We start from the raw sequence: 14328 nt of genomic DNA, 5'->3' as shown, positions 1-14328 counted from the left end.
TTGGATGTGCGGTTGATAATTCATTTTAAAGAACAGGTTGGATCTCTGAGGTTGGATTCGGACTAGATTGGTTGGTAGCGCCCGGGGATAATGTTCGTTCTCGGAACGGCTGGCTTTCTCCTATCCTGTCTTTCTTCTCTCTTCCATTTCGGAACGATAAGACCTTAGCAGTTACCTACAGTTGCTTCTATCAAACCTCCTAAAAAAAAGACTTTTCAGTCTTATCCCAGCAGGATAAACAAGATACCTACATACCTATTCTTTTCCATCCCAGAGTAGCGCCCGGGGATAATGTTCGTTCTCGGAACGGCTGGCTTTCTCCTATCCTGTCTTTCTTCTCTCTTCCATTTCGGGACGATAAGACCTTAGCAGTTACCTACATTTCCTTCTATCAAACCTCCTAAAAAAAAGACTTTTCAGTATTATCCCAGCAGGATAAACAAGATACATACCTATTCTTTTTCATCCCAGAAGGGTTACATAATATGAAGGGTTACATATATTATATTCTATTCTATCTACAGGAGGTAACGAGAAGACCTCGCAAGAACTCGCTCTCTATCAAAAGCAACTGGACGCGAAGGAAACCGAACTAGCCCGACTGCGCGCGCAGATATCTCAGCTCACCAAAGATAAACATCAGCTACAAGCTATGGAGTTGGAGCTGGACCAGTGGATTCGGACTGGATTTAAGTTTAAAACGTTAGACTTAGAAATCCTGTCAAAATCAAGCCCCTGGATGTAAGCTTGCGTGCTAACTGGGCAACGGGGGGTACGCGTACCCCTGGGGGTACGCGAGGGACCCTCCGGGGGTACGTGAAAAACTATTGAGTAATGACGGACAAAAGCAAATTTTGAGTTTTGACGGCTTATGAGTGTAGTACAGCCCAGAAAAGTACTGAATTTTGACTTCAAGGTACTGAAATAGGTGCTGAATTTTTTTTCAAAAGGTAGTGAGTGTGTTTAGAACTTAGTAGTAATGGAACACATCAACCTAGGTATGGGTATCCGGTACTCATTATGATGGTAGCGGGGGTACGTGAGATTAACTCCGGGTACCTAAGGGGTACGCGGGCGAAAAAAGGTTGGGAACCGCTGTAAGTAGACAATAAAGTACTACACATGGGTTCAATTCCCTGATAGAGTTTCATTTTATTTAATTAGAAAAATAATAAAAGTAATAATAATCTAGATTATTAAAAAGAAGAAGAAAAAAATAGTCATAATAGGTAGTACCACATTAACATGCAAAAGTATTACTATCTATACCTACTCTAGTACTTAGTACCCAATTATGCACCTTTATTAATATTTCAGATTCTCTAGTTTATTTGTTTTTATTAATATTTTTTACTCATATCTCATATTCCTTATTTCTGCATTAAATTTGTACAACTTTTCACTTGCATAAGTACTTAATAGGTAGGTAATGTTATTTTTTTAATGCCAATCCAACCTTTGTAACATTTGTAAAACTTAGGTAGTACCACATTAACATGCAAAAGTTAACAAATAGACAAATACACAAATATTCTATTCTATTATATATTATATATTTTTTATATGTATGTAGGTATGTTGTATTTTATTTTTCTTCTTTTTTATGTATTTATAAGGTTCTTTTTCTTATGTATCCGGTGATATATTATTGATGTAATATTGTATTACTGGGTTGTTTGACCCGTCAAATAAATAAATACATGTATATTAAATGATATATTCAACAGAAGTGTGTTCAGAAAGAAAATAGAAATCTTTTCAGTGTTCCAAGACAAGCCAAAGAAGAAGAGTGGTGCGACATGGACTGAAGAAAAGAAGTTACAACATGTAGAAAGGATGAGGAAATATTATAGGAACGCAAATAACGGAGAATCATAAATGAAGTTATTTTTCGTGGTCCTTTGTAGGCCAAACTCGATAAAAAAAGATTCCCGAAAAAAATTGAACACTGAACAGCAGTTTGAGAAAAACCAAAAAATACGAGCGTTCCTCTAATTGTGCCTCCCAGTGTATTATTGTTTAAACATATTTATTTTGTTTTCATGTTAATAATATGCACTGTGTTCATAAAGTCCCAGGCCACCCTCTTAACTTTTTTACTGTTCACCCTGGGAAGTTGAAGTTTTGCACGATATTTAGAACACGAAATCGCTCAATTAAGACGGTTTTCCGGGGGCTTTTGTCAACTAAGACGGCCATTTTTAAAAATGGGACCAAAAATTACCTTATAAGGTAAGTACATGAATTGAACCGGTGACAAAAGACATCCTAACAGTAATAGTAGTGAACGGGCTGTTCAAATTTGTAAAAACATTCTTAAAAAATCAGATTTCTCTCAAAATGATTACATAGACTTATTAACAGAATATAGAGCTACTAAGATTCCAGCATTAGGATTATCACCTTCTGAAATCATGATGGGTAGATTAATTAGAACCAAAATCTTAATAAATAATGAGAAACTAAAACCAATTTCAGACCTGGGTAAAATTCATAATAATTTGAAATCAAATATGAAACAATCACAAGTAAAACAAAAACAGTATTATGATAGAAAGACAAAATTGGAAACTCCCTTTCATGTTAGTGAAAATGTCCTGGTTAGAGAGGGGAATAGATGGATCAGAGGAAAAATAGTCCAAACAACTGAATATCCTCGGTCTTATTGGGTTAGGATGGAGGATGGTTCAGTGGTAAGAAGAAATACATTCCATTTAAAACATACACCCATCATGTTTCCAGACAGTGACATACCGGATAACTTTGACGACTTCCTTGAAATAAATAGTCTGAAAAATTCCATTAGATGTGATGCCACTCTCATTGACCAGAATATATTTATTTACTATTTATTTGCAAATTTATTTACTCAGTTATGTACTTACTTATTTATTTCGTTATTTTTTTTTTATTCATTTCAGAATTCTGCGACTTCGATGGCTTCTGGAGTGCTGATATAATATTTTTTGCCGATCTCATTATTTATTTAATTTTTTTCATATTTTTTATCATTTTTTTCTTTCACATAGGTATTTATCTTTACCTACCCCTCTTGTCCTTTAATATGTGATGTTATTCCCCTTTTACCTCTCGGTGTTCCACCTTTCTCATTAACCAAATGTCGGCCTTCTCCTCCTCAGTTGGAGCTTCACGAGGCGAACAAGCGGTCCACCTCGGCCGGCACCAAGGACAAAATGGCCGAGGAACGCGAAAAAGAACTTCGCCTCCAGTTGGAAGAACAAAAGAAGCAGCTGGAGATGCAGCGACGGAAGATGGAGGAGCATCGGAAGGGGGTGGACACGAAAGCCAAGCAGTTGGAGGAGAAGGAGAGGAACCTGAGCGACCTGGAGACGAAGCTGAAGAAGAGGAAGGAGAATTTGGACCTGATGGAGGCCAACTTGAAGAAGGTAAGGGTAGAAACACACTACCATCACGACCCCCCCCCCCCCCAAACTGTGTTTTTATTACTTCTTTCAAATAATAACTTCAGGTTTTTTTTATATTAAACTGTAGATATTTTATTAAATTGAAAAGATGACATTAAATTCTTAACAAGCTATTTCACAAAATCACAAATTTAGATTCACGTTTTCATTACGTTCTATATTTAAATTTTGCTGCCTCCCAAAGAGGTTAATAACATGTGGATAACCAGACAACTCTCTTTTTTTTGGAAGTCAACATGCTAATTGAAAAATTTATTTACAATGGGAGCCAACGTTTATTTAATCAATTTTATTCTTTACATGGGAGTCAACGTGTTGAATCTGGTAAAATATGCAGATTTCAAAATTATAAAATACAAATGCTTGAATTGGTATTGGTACCTACTCATATCTAGGTATTCTTAAATGATTACAGAATTAAAAAAGAAAAATACAAAACTGAAAAGAAAAAAAATAATTAAACATCAAACTTCAAATATAGCTATTCAAAAGCTTAATCTCTGCTAGCTACTCAAAGGCAAAGAAAAAAATTAAACATCAAATTTCAAATATGTAGCTATTCAAAGGCTTAATCTATGAGTGGGCTTAACTAACCGACCTGCCCTAGTTCTGTAACAAAACCTAATGTTATTACCATTCTGATTTTCCTCCCAACTTTCAGCATTCACATTTTCTCCCTCATTTCCACTAGCCCTTCTATCATCATCCTGATTGTTTTGTCTGTTACAAGATGCAAATCCAATTTTTCTATTGATATTAGGTGAAATTCTATCATTGAAGAGGTGATCATACCTGAACTTAGAATGATATTTTTTAATGAACTTTGAATTTCTCCTTAACACTTTTCCTGAACCACCACACATTTGAACTAAATAGGACCTAGGATATTCTAGCTTTTTTATAACTACAGCTTGTTCCCACTTCTTACTGAAAATATTTTGCACAAGGACTTTTTCATTAGGAACAAATTTAGTTTAATTTTTTTGACTAGGTAGTCTTATTGTAGTTATTAGCCTGAATAATCTGATTTTCCTTCATTTCCTTCAAGGGATTATCTATAATCTGTGGTGTCAAATCATCAGTATTGCAAGGAAATTTGGATCTAAGACTCTTACAAAACATAAGTTGAGCTGGGGAGTATGTCAAACCTGCAATAGGACTATTCCTGTAGTTTAATAAATATAAGTTCAAGTCACCCTGATCTTCATTACATTTTCTCAACATATTTTTAAAAATACCAACAAATTTTTCTGCTAATCCATTGCTCTGATGGAAATATGGACTTGATGTAGTCACTTTGAAACCCCACTTTTCAGCAAATTTTCCAAAAGCATAACTACCAAATGGGTTGTTATCTGCAACAATATCCTCAGGTATTCCAAACCTTGAAAATAATTCTTTACAACAATTAATTACAACTTCAGAATCTTTGTTCTTAACTTGGAAAACTTCCAACCATCTAGAATAATAGTCTACGTATACAACTATTAAATAATTTTTTCCACCAAATTCTGTAAAGTCCATCCCTATTTTAAGAAATGGTACCTCTGGAATATAATGACTAATAAGTTGATCTTTTGTCTTAGATTTCTGAAAGGTCTGACATACTTTTCATGATTGAACAAGGTTTACAAATCAGTTTTTAATCCTGGCCAATAGAACTTGTCATTTAACTTATCTTTAAGCTTATCATAACCAAGATGAGTTTCATGTGCCAAGTTTAATAGAAAATGCCTACATTTCTTGGGCACTATTAACTTATTGCAATACATCAAACCATTCTCTAGTGTTATTTCTGATCTTAATTTAAAGTTCTTTAAGCAAAAAAAAAAAAAAAAAAAAAAAAATTACGTCGCCATGTCCAACCCACACAAATGTGAAAAAAAAGGCCAAGTCCCTATCCAAAACTGTCGGCCTATAAAAGTGGTGAGATCAGAAAATTAAGGCAAAGTCTGCATTCCCAGTTTTCCGTGTCTGCTGAAAATGCTGTATGTCAATTCCTTCAACCTTCTCTCAATTTAAACTTGGCAATGTTTTTCCTTCTCAAATTAATAAATACCTATTATTAACTTTTGTCAGTAAGGTAAGCTTCGACGTATATTTAGCATGCTTTTCTGATAAAAGTTTAAACCCGTGTAACACAAAATCTATGTGCGATAGAAAAAAACTGAAAGCAGATTTGAAATGAGCAGAAAAAATACCTATAAGATAGGCTTTAGTGAGTTTCTGTTAGTAGAGAACAAAATCCTATAGAACCACTTTCTAAGTTGAGCTTAGGTATATGTTACCGACATTCTATATAAACCCGGCATTATGTAGAAATCTGTCTATTGACAGGTATCAACACCACCTTCTCCAACTTTCTCGGTCTTGGGCATCTTCTTTAAGTTGTTCAAATGTTATGAAACTTATGCCATCGCATCTCTTGTTCCTTTTCCCTTTCTAAATCTAAACTGATCGTCTCCTATATTTTCCTCAATTTTGCTCTCTATTCATTGATTAATATCTTGTTATTATCGCTTTTGTTAGATGACATATAAAGCTGATTGTCCTATAGTCTTTACATTGAGTGGCATTGGGCTTCTCCGGCAAGGGTACTAGAATTGTTTTAAGCAGATCTTCTGGCCAAATTCTCGAGTCATATATTTGATTTATCAAGTGAGTTATTCTAGCAATGGCACAAGGTCCTAGTGCCGTATAATCCAACAATAAAAGAACTGCTTGTCGTCTGTGTTGTAGATTTATATTTGATCTATTTTTTTTAAGAGGTTTGACAGAGGGAACTGTACCAACTAAGCTAACTAGGCTGGCTTTGATCTATTTTCTTTAAAATTATAATACCTATTACCTACCACTCGAAATAGAACCAACCAGAAAAACGAGAGATGATGTTTTGAAGACAATAAAACTATTAAAGCCAGCCATTGTGACTTATTTCTCAAAATTATTTAATTGTATTTCTGACATTGTAAAGTTTACTAGACTTAAGATTAAAATTTAGTAATTGACATAATTTTCTCCAGGCCCTTTTAAAAGGGGGAGACGTCATATCTGGCAACACTGTTGCAAACCTCATGCATCTGGCAACACTGTTGGAATTGGAAATGGAATTCGAGGTTAGATTGCTGAAATGTCTGGTGTAACTCGTGTTGTAAAATTATTATAATTGTGTTAGAAATGTTAAAATAATAAAGTGTTTAAATGTTTAATTGTATAAATTAATGTACCCTCTTCTTATTTTCCCTGACATATAACATAACGTAACGAGACGTAACGTTCTCATGCATCTGGCAACACTGTTGGAATTTGGAAATGGAATCTGAGGTTAGATTGCTGAAATGTCTCGTGTAACTCGTGTTGTAAAATTATTATACCTGTGCTAAATAAATGTTAAAATAAAGTGTTTAAATGTTAATTGTATTAATGTATAAATCCCTCTTCTTATTTTCCCTGACCTATAATATAACGTGACGCATAATATGACGTGGCGACGAGGATGGGATTTTTCAGACTATTGATTTCAAAGAAGTCGTCAAAGTTATCCGGTATGTCACTGTCTGGAAACATGATGGGTGTATGTTTTAAATGGAACGTATTTCTTCTTACCACTGAACCATTCAATATTAGGCTCAATGAAGAAAAATTCAAATATTTAAAAACTGAAATTAAGTACCTTGGTTTTGAGTTTAGTGCTGTGTACACTTCTTGCACTGCACAAATACCTCTATGCTGTGAATTCCACACGCAGGGCACAAAAATTTCAATTTGAATAGAGAGGGTAGGATGTACACAAATGTGTACGCCCGGCATCTACCACTACTATTCAAAAAAGAGCGTCCGGTCTGTAGAGGCTATATTAACACGAAACAGAATTCCAGCGTTTTTCGGCAAAAATAGTACAGTAAGTAACCAGCTCGGTTGTTGACCAAACTAAGTAACGTTTAAATTTAAACTCTCTCAACGTTTGCTTGGAGGGTAGCGCGTCTGCCTTGTAAGCGTTAGGCCGCGGGTTCGATTCCCGTCTGTTCTGGATTTTAGCCTTAACAAATAAGGTTCGTTCTCGGAACGAATAGCCCTCTCCTATCCTGTCTTCCTTCTCTCTTCGATTTCGGGACGATAAGACTTCAGCAGTTACAGTTCCCTCTATGCCTCTATCAAACCTCTTCAAAATCAAGCTAACTAGGCTGGCCAGAACAGTTTGTCAAATGAATTATTTCTAATTGTTTCTTTTTATTCATAATCAAGCTAACTAGGCAGTTTGTTAAATGAATTATTTACTTAATTGTTTCTTTTTATTCTATTCTCAGGTATTCTAAAGAAACGTGATACCTTTTCTATTCTCATTCTAATCTATTCTATTCCATTCTAATTCTATTCAATTCTATTCTCAGGTATACTGGAGAAACGAGAAAAGCAATACGAAAAGATGGAAGTGGAATGGAAGAACGCTCACGTAGAGAAACGACAAACGCTGACCCCGTGTTGTGCTGAAGAAACATTTTTATTATAACATCTTGTCCTGGCCGTCAGTTAAGGCCGAGTCAAGTGAAGACCTATTCTCTTTTTATTTTAGTATAACAAACAAATAAATAAGCTGTCAGCCTGTGACTGGTTGGTTAACACAGCAATAACATAGGTACATTCCTTTGGAAAACTGTTTGCTCAGGACCAAAACCTCATTCGGAAGATTATCTAAGGAGTCTCTAAACAGTTCATGATTTGATCAAAATGATTGGCTCAAGCCTGGTATTGATCTTCTGAAAACCCGTTTGACGATTGAGCCAATGACTGACGGCCATTAAGCTATGAAAAGAAAAAAAACTAAAACAAAGATAGATTTATTTCAACATTAACAACAGAAATGCAGCATTTGACAAAAAATAGCGTGAGATTTGAAAGCGTTAAAACTGGACTTCACAGTTTAGGAATCAACAGGAGAATGACTTTTGATGACGGTCAATCAATTCGATCAATCGATTGACCGTTTAGGGCTCTAGGGACACTTTTACATCCAAGCCTGTCCGGGGACGGAAAAGATTAGAAAATTTACCACCCGGCCACAGAGGGGGATTCTTTCTCCTCTCTCAGCACCTACTTGGGTATACTCTGTCCGGGCGTCCAAAGGGTTTAAACCCCAATCCTTCCACCACCGTGAGATAGGCGCCTTTCCTATCTGACTATTGTGTATTTTATTGTACGAAGAAGAACTCATATGTAAAGTGAAGGATAATTGTGCAATGAGGGGAAAGAAAGGTAGGTACTATGAAGTGAATAAAAGGCGGGGTACAAAATTGATTCCCAATCTTTTTTGGGGTGGGATACCTATTTATGAAGTCCTTTTTATCTGTTTTCTAACCCTATACTAAACCCAATAACACACAAAAAGTTGATCATTTGTGAAGGATATTGTTTTGTACTACCAAACCTATAATTCCCAGAAAGTTGATCATTTGTGAAAGTTCTTTTCGCGTACTAACTAACCCTATCATTCTAATCATTCCCAGAAAGTTGATCATTGGTGAAAGTTCTCTTCGCGTTCTAGAATTCTTTCGTGGGATATAATAAGGGATTTTTTCTGTGGGACCAAATTTCGAGAGTTATTTTTCCCAGTTTACCGGGTTTTTCCAGTACGCAAGTAATACATCTTACATTTTTTTTTTACACTTTCTCACACAAATGAGCTCTGATCTTGAAATTTGTCGCGACGACCTATGAACTCAAATCGAGAATTTTTTAGATAACACTTCAGTCGATAATTTAAGACCGGTTTTAGCGTCACCTGTGTTAAGGGAGAGTACCAATTAGTATCAAAGACAAATTAAAACAAACTTTAGATAGTATGGTTAAAGATCAAATCATAGAAAAAATAAATTACCCCAAGAACTGGTGTAGCAATATGGTAGTATTGGAAAAACCAAATAAAGAACTCAGAATCTGCGTATATTTAGTTTCATTATTGACTAGTTCCATTCTGATGATTTCCATTATGTTTGGCACCAATTTCTTTTCCCTTTGTCAAACTCCGAATGTTTCCAGCATTGCAGTCCCGATCAGATTTCTTTATGAGTGCAATAAGCTCTTGGGCCAATTCTTCAGTGGCGGCGGTAAGCACACGCCGAGCCATTACATCAAATTCGGTTCCTGGAACGATAATGAGCAAGGGAGGGAGAGAAAAAAAATCGTAGAAAAAATTAGAGGAAATGCCAAACTATTATTTTCTAAACTCAGAGAGGTGCATTTATACACGGTGCGCCAGAAAAACACTGACAACGGCTCAGGGTAGGTAGATCTCATCATTTCCAACAAGGTTCTGTGGGTCATTTCCCTAACTTCGGCGTTGTTCCCAAGGAAAGTCCAAAAACCCACATTTTAAAAAATCACATACCTCGTGTCAGTTTTTAGGTCATAACTTTTTCATTTAATTAGACTTACTTTATCATGGACACTCGTTGCTATCTTGAAAGCCCAGAACTACCTAACCTCTTCTGGGCTTTCAAGATAGCAACGAGTGTCCATGATAAAGTAAGTCTAATTAATGTATTGACCGTTGCAATGAACTCTCAAGAATACGTAAGATTTTTCATTTAAATCGATACACTGTCTCTGTTAAAACCACGAGCCAGAGCACAAAATTTTGATCTTAATGCACCTGAGACACGATTCATTACATGAAAGTAAAATCAAAAAATCAAATCAAGAATAATAATAAACTGAATATTAAACAAATTAGGTAGGTACATAGGTTCTGATTTTCTCTAATCACGATAGAATAAACTACGGGCTAAAAAATTCCCGGAGGGACGGGCCCAGCTTGTTATACGTTTGTCCTCTCGTATAGCAAAATGTCCGCCTTTTTGAAGTTTCGGCCTCAAAAACCTAAATTACGTAATGTATCGTTTTCTGTTGAGAAGAGGACGTCAGGACTCGAACTTTTAAAAAGCATAGGTAAATGCAATTTAGTACATGTACAATGTACGTACATTCAGTAGGTATATGTACACTGTAGTTACATAGCTAAAAAAAAAAAAATTATTTATTATACTGGTGGTTTTTTTGTTATTTTCTGCGTCCTCCTTTTGGATGAAATGTTAGAATAGATTTGAATAGAATATACCTTGTTTATCCTGCTCGAATGAGACTAAAAAGTCCCTTTACCCCAGCAGTCTAAACAAGGTCTCGTGTATTTTATGGGTTTAAAATGGTACAATACATAATTAATACAGTAGACCTTGCTTAATTATAAAAAAATGTTCGCCTTTTTTTAGCCAAAATGTCCTCTTTTTGAAATTTCTTGTCTAGTAACCCTACCTAGGTACCTACTTAATTGAAATATGTAAAATTATTGTAATGAAAAAGTGTTTTTTTTTTTTTTCATTTTTTTTTCAACCTTCTATATTGGCCTAAAACCACTCCAAACTACAATACATTCAAACTTTTTAAACAGGTTCCATATTTTACGAGCAAGTTAGTCATAATTTATGATATTAAATGATATTTACGCACATTGTAAACCGACGCGTCTTCCCAGTAAGTCCATCTCGACGGGATAACATAAAGTCCGGTCATAATACACTGACCGGCAAAATTACCCGGCCGCTCGTATTTTTTGGTTTTTCTCAAACTGCTGTTCAGTGTTCAATTTTTTTTGGGAAAACCATCATTAATGTTATTTGTTGTAAGGTTTAAAACTTATTCTGCAAGACCGCATACCTACATAATCTGCGAGTAAAAAAAGAAAAATCAAAAACAAGGATCAGTTTTTTGCTGAAAATGCATGTTTCTGGAGATAAATGTTAACGTAACTTTTTTTCTCCTCAATATTTTTACACCATTTTTGAACCAGGTGCTTTAGAAAAGAACACAGAACATTAATTTATTACTGGTAAAAATTAGAAAAATTCCCTGAGCCCCAACCGGAACTTTTTCAAAGAAGTCCTTGTTTGCCCTATGGTATGGTAAAAAAGGAACGATCTTTAAAAAGTTCCGGTTGGGGCCTAGAGAGTTTTTCTAATTTTTACCAGTAGTAAATCATTGTTCTGTGTTCTTTTCTAAAGCACCTGGTTCAAAGATGGTGTAAAAATATTGAGGAGAAAAAAGTTACGTTAACATTTATCTCCAGAAACATGCATTTTCAGCAAAAAACTGATCCTTGTTTTTGATTTTTCTTTTTTTACTCGCAGATTATGTAGGTATGCGGTCTTGCGGAATAAGTTTTAAACCTTACAACAAATAACATTAATGATGGTTTTCCCGAAAAAAATTGAACACTGAACAGCAGTTTGAGAAAAACCAAAAAATACGAGCGTCCGGTTAATTTTGCCGGTCAGTGTAGTAAGAAGAGAAACGGGGTCAGAAAAAATCAGTACCAATATCCTGGAAAAAGTCCTCAGATGGTGGATAAAAATACTTGAAATGCCAGACAACAGGTTTCCAAAAATTTGTTTCGAAGAGCTAAAGCGAATCGAGTACTTTAACCCCTCGGCCGATCAACACAACTGGGCTGCACAACTAAGGAAGGAGCTGATCAACCCCGGCAAGGAAGATCTTTACAATAGCAGAACAAGCGAACTAGTAAAATCTGAACTTGAAGACATATTAAAAATGCGAAGGAAAAAACTAAAGAGGAAGACACGCGAAGAACACTGAACTCAACCTACAACACGGAATACAAGAACATTACTGATGGAAAAACAGAACCGGAACAATACCTATCCTTTGGATTGCGAACAGAAGTCATCAGGACGGCAAGCCACTTATGAATGAAGTCAGATGAAAAAATTCACATTTTTGCAAATAAATGTACGTATGTGGTAAACTTGACTGAAATATGGTCCATTTGCAATTTGAAGGAAGAGGAAACACTTGAGCACATATTGTTCAAATGTCCTATGTACAACGAGACTCGAACCCTGCTTGCTCCTTACATTAACCGCCAGAATCTGCAAGAATCCCAAGTCAACCTTCTTCGTTTAGACACGATGGATAAAGTCATGCGACTAAATACCTACATTTCGACTTGTCTTAAGGTCAGATCTTTTATATTAAATGAATAGTTTAAGTAACAAACCGCCTCCATTCAAAGGAGTAGATTAATTTTATCTTATCTAGTAGACCAGCGGTTCCCTTTAAACCTTACAACAAATAACATTAATGATGGTTTTCCCGAAAAAAATTGAACACTGAACAGCAGTTTGAGAAAAACCAAAAAATACAGTGCCTCCCAGTGTATTTTTAACATTGAGAGAAGGTTGAAAGAATTGAGGTTTAGCATTTTCAGCAAACACGAGTAACGGGGAATGCAGTTTGAAGGTAGAAAAACTTGCCCTTAATTTTCTGATCTAACCTCTTTCATAGACTAATATTTTTGGATTTTCACATTTGTGTTTTGTGGGGGTTTTAATTACCTACATTTTTTATTTCATCACAATAGGTACATAGAGAATGAATAAATTTGCATTCATCCGATTTTTGCCCGGGTAGAATCGGGATAGAATCCGATACAGGATTATCATCTTTTCTACCCGTATTCTATCTGGGTTCTACACAGATATAATTCTATTTGGGTTACTGACTGAAAGGTTAGATAAAACCATACCCAAAAAACAAATGAGCACAATTCAATATTAGATAGGGAAAGTCATGTGATGTTCAACTGTTCAACTGTTCACACAGCATGTACAAAATAAAATAATATTATCCCTTGACAGGATTCGGAGTTTAGGATCTGCGGAACTCACTCTGTGCTACGTAGCCATGGGAGCATTAGATGCGTATACTGTGGATTTTCTATACTGCTGGGATGTGGCTGCTGGAGTATGCATCATCAGAGAAGCTGGAGGAGTGGCTTATAATACATCAGGTAAGTGGTCAATCAATTAATTTTATTTGTACATATATATGTTTTCGAAAGAGAATATAGAAATTTGGGTAGACTACATCAAAGATCTGTATGATACGAAGGCGAAAGAAAACATGAATGAACTAGAAAACGAAGAAGGATGTGATGGAAACAGAGTTGGATGTTGGATTGGAAATAGAGGAATGGGAAGTAAAGAAAGCACTCAAAGAACTGAAATATAATAAAGCTATGGGAAGCGATAACATTCCATCTGAAGCACTTAAGGCACGAATGGGAAGTAAAGAAAGCACTCAAAGAACTGAAATATAATAAAGCTATGGGAAGCGATAACATTCCATCTGAAGCACTTAAGGCACTAGGACTGATCGCTCTATCTCCTGAACCACAACACTTAGAAAGCTGAAATTTGGTAGGAATATTCCTTTTATGGTCTAGGTGTCCAATAAGAAGGGATTATGAGAAAATCTAAACCGATCCTGAGATATGATCAATTTTTGATCGCTAAAATCTCCACCATAAGAAATACACAGAGTGCAGAGACCGCGGGAGAGAAATGTTCCGCTCTCGACCAACATTTTGAGTTTCGTTTGATAACTATGCAGCTAATAGGGAGCGCGCAGCGCGACCTATTTTTTATTATTTTCTACAAGCTCGGCCATGCCTTTTCTACAAGTTTGGCCATTCCTCGGGATGAACTAGCGGGATTCCGGAGCGAAGCGACGGAATTCTGCTATTATGTATATGGACATAGAAATATCGTTGTACAAACTGATCATCAACCTCTATTGGCCATTAATAAGAAAGATTTGTATAAAATTCAGAACAACAGACTTAAGCGCTTAAAAATCAAGCTCTTCCCCTATCAATTTGAATTAAAATACCTGCCAGGGAAATATATGCACATAGCAGAATTAGCAGATTACTTATCCAGGAATTTGCTAGTAAAAAATGTACAAGAAGATATTCTTATGAAAGATATGGTTCATACGGTGAATAAATTTGAGATAAATTTCTCACCTGAGA

General features: G+C 35.5%; 1 protein-coding gene across 1 annotated transcript in view; it reads left to right on the top strand.

Moving 5' to 3' along the window:
• LOC103506060 (trichohyalin-like) overlaps positions 1-12564 on the top strand; it is a gene marked incomplete at its 5' end in the record, with an annotated part of 30155 nt that extends 17591 nt beyond the window's left edge. The window contains 4 exons of the mRNA XM_026821214.1: positions 525-702; positions 2675-2693; positions 3141-3407; positions 11730-12564. Of these exons, the coding sequence (XP_026677015.1) occupies positions 525-702; positions 2675-2693; positions 3141-3407; positions 11730-12092 (827 nt within the window). The remainder of the gene's footprint in view (positions 1-524; positions 703-2674; positions 2694-3140; positions 3408-11729) is intronic.
• Between the last annotated feature and the right edge of the window lie 1764 nt (positions 12565-14328).

Source organism: Diaphorina citri, unplaced genomic scaffold, assembly GCF_000475195.1.
Source record: "Diaphorina citri unplaced genomic scaffold, Diaci psyllid genome assembly version 1.1 scaffold211, whole genome shotgun sequence".
Classification (NCBI taxonomy): domain Eukaryota; kingdom Metazoa; phylum Arthropoda; class Insecta; order Hemiptera; family Psyllidae; genus Diaphorina; species Diaphorina citri.
The sequence above is the reverse complement of the archived record's forward strand: the minus strand, read 5'-3'. Positions and strand labels throughout refer to the sequence as shown.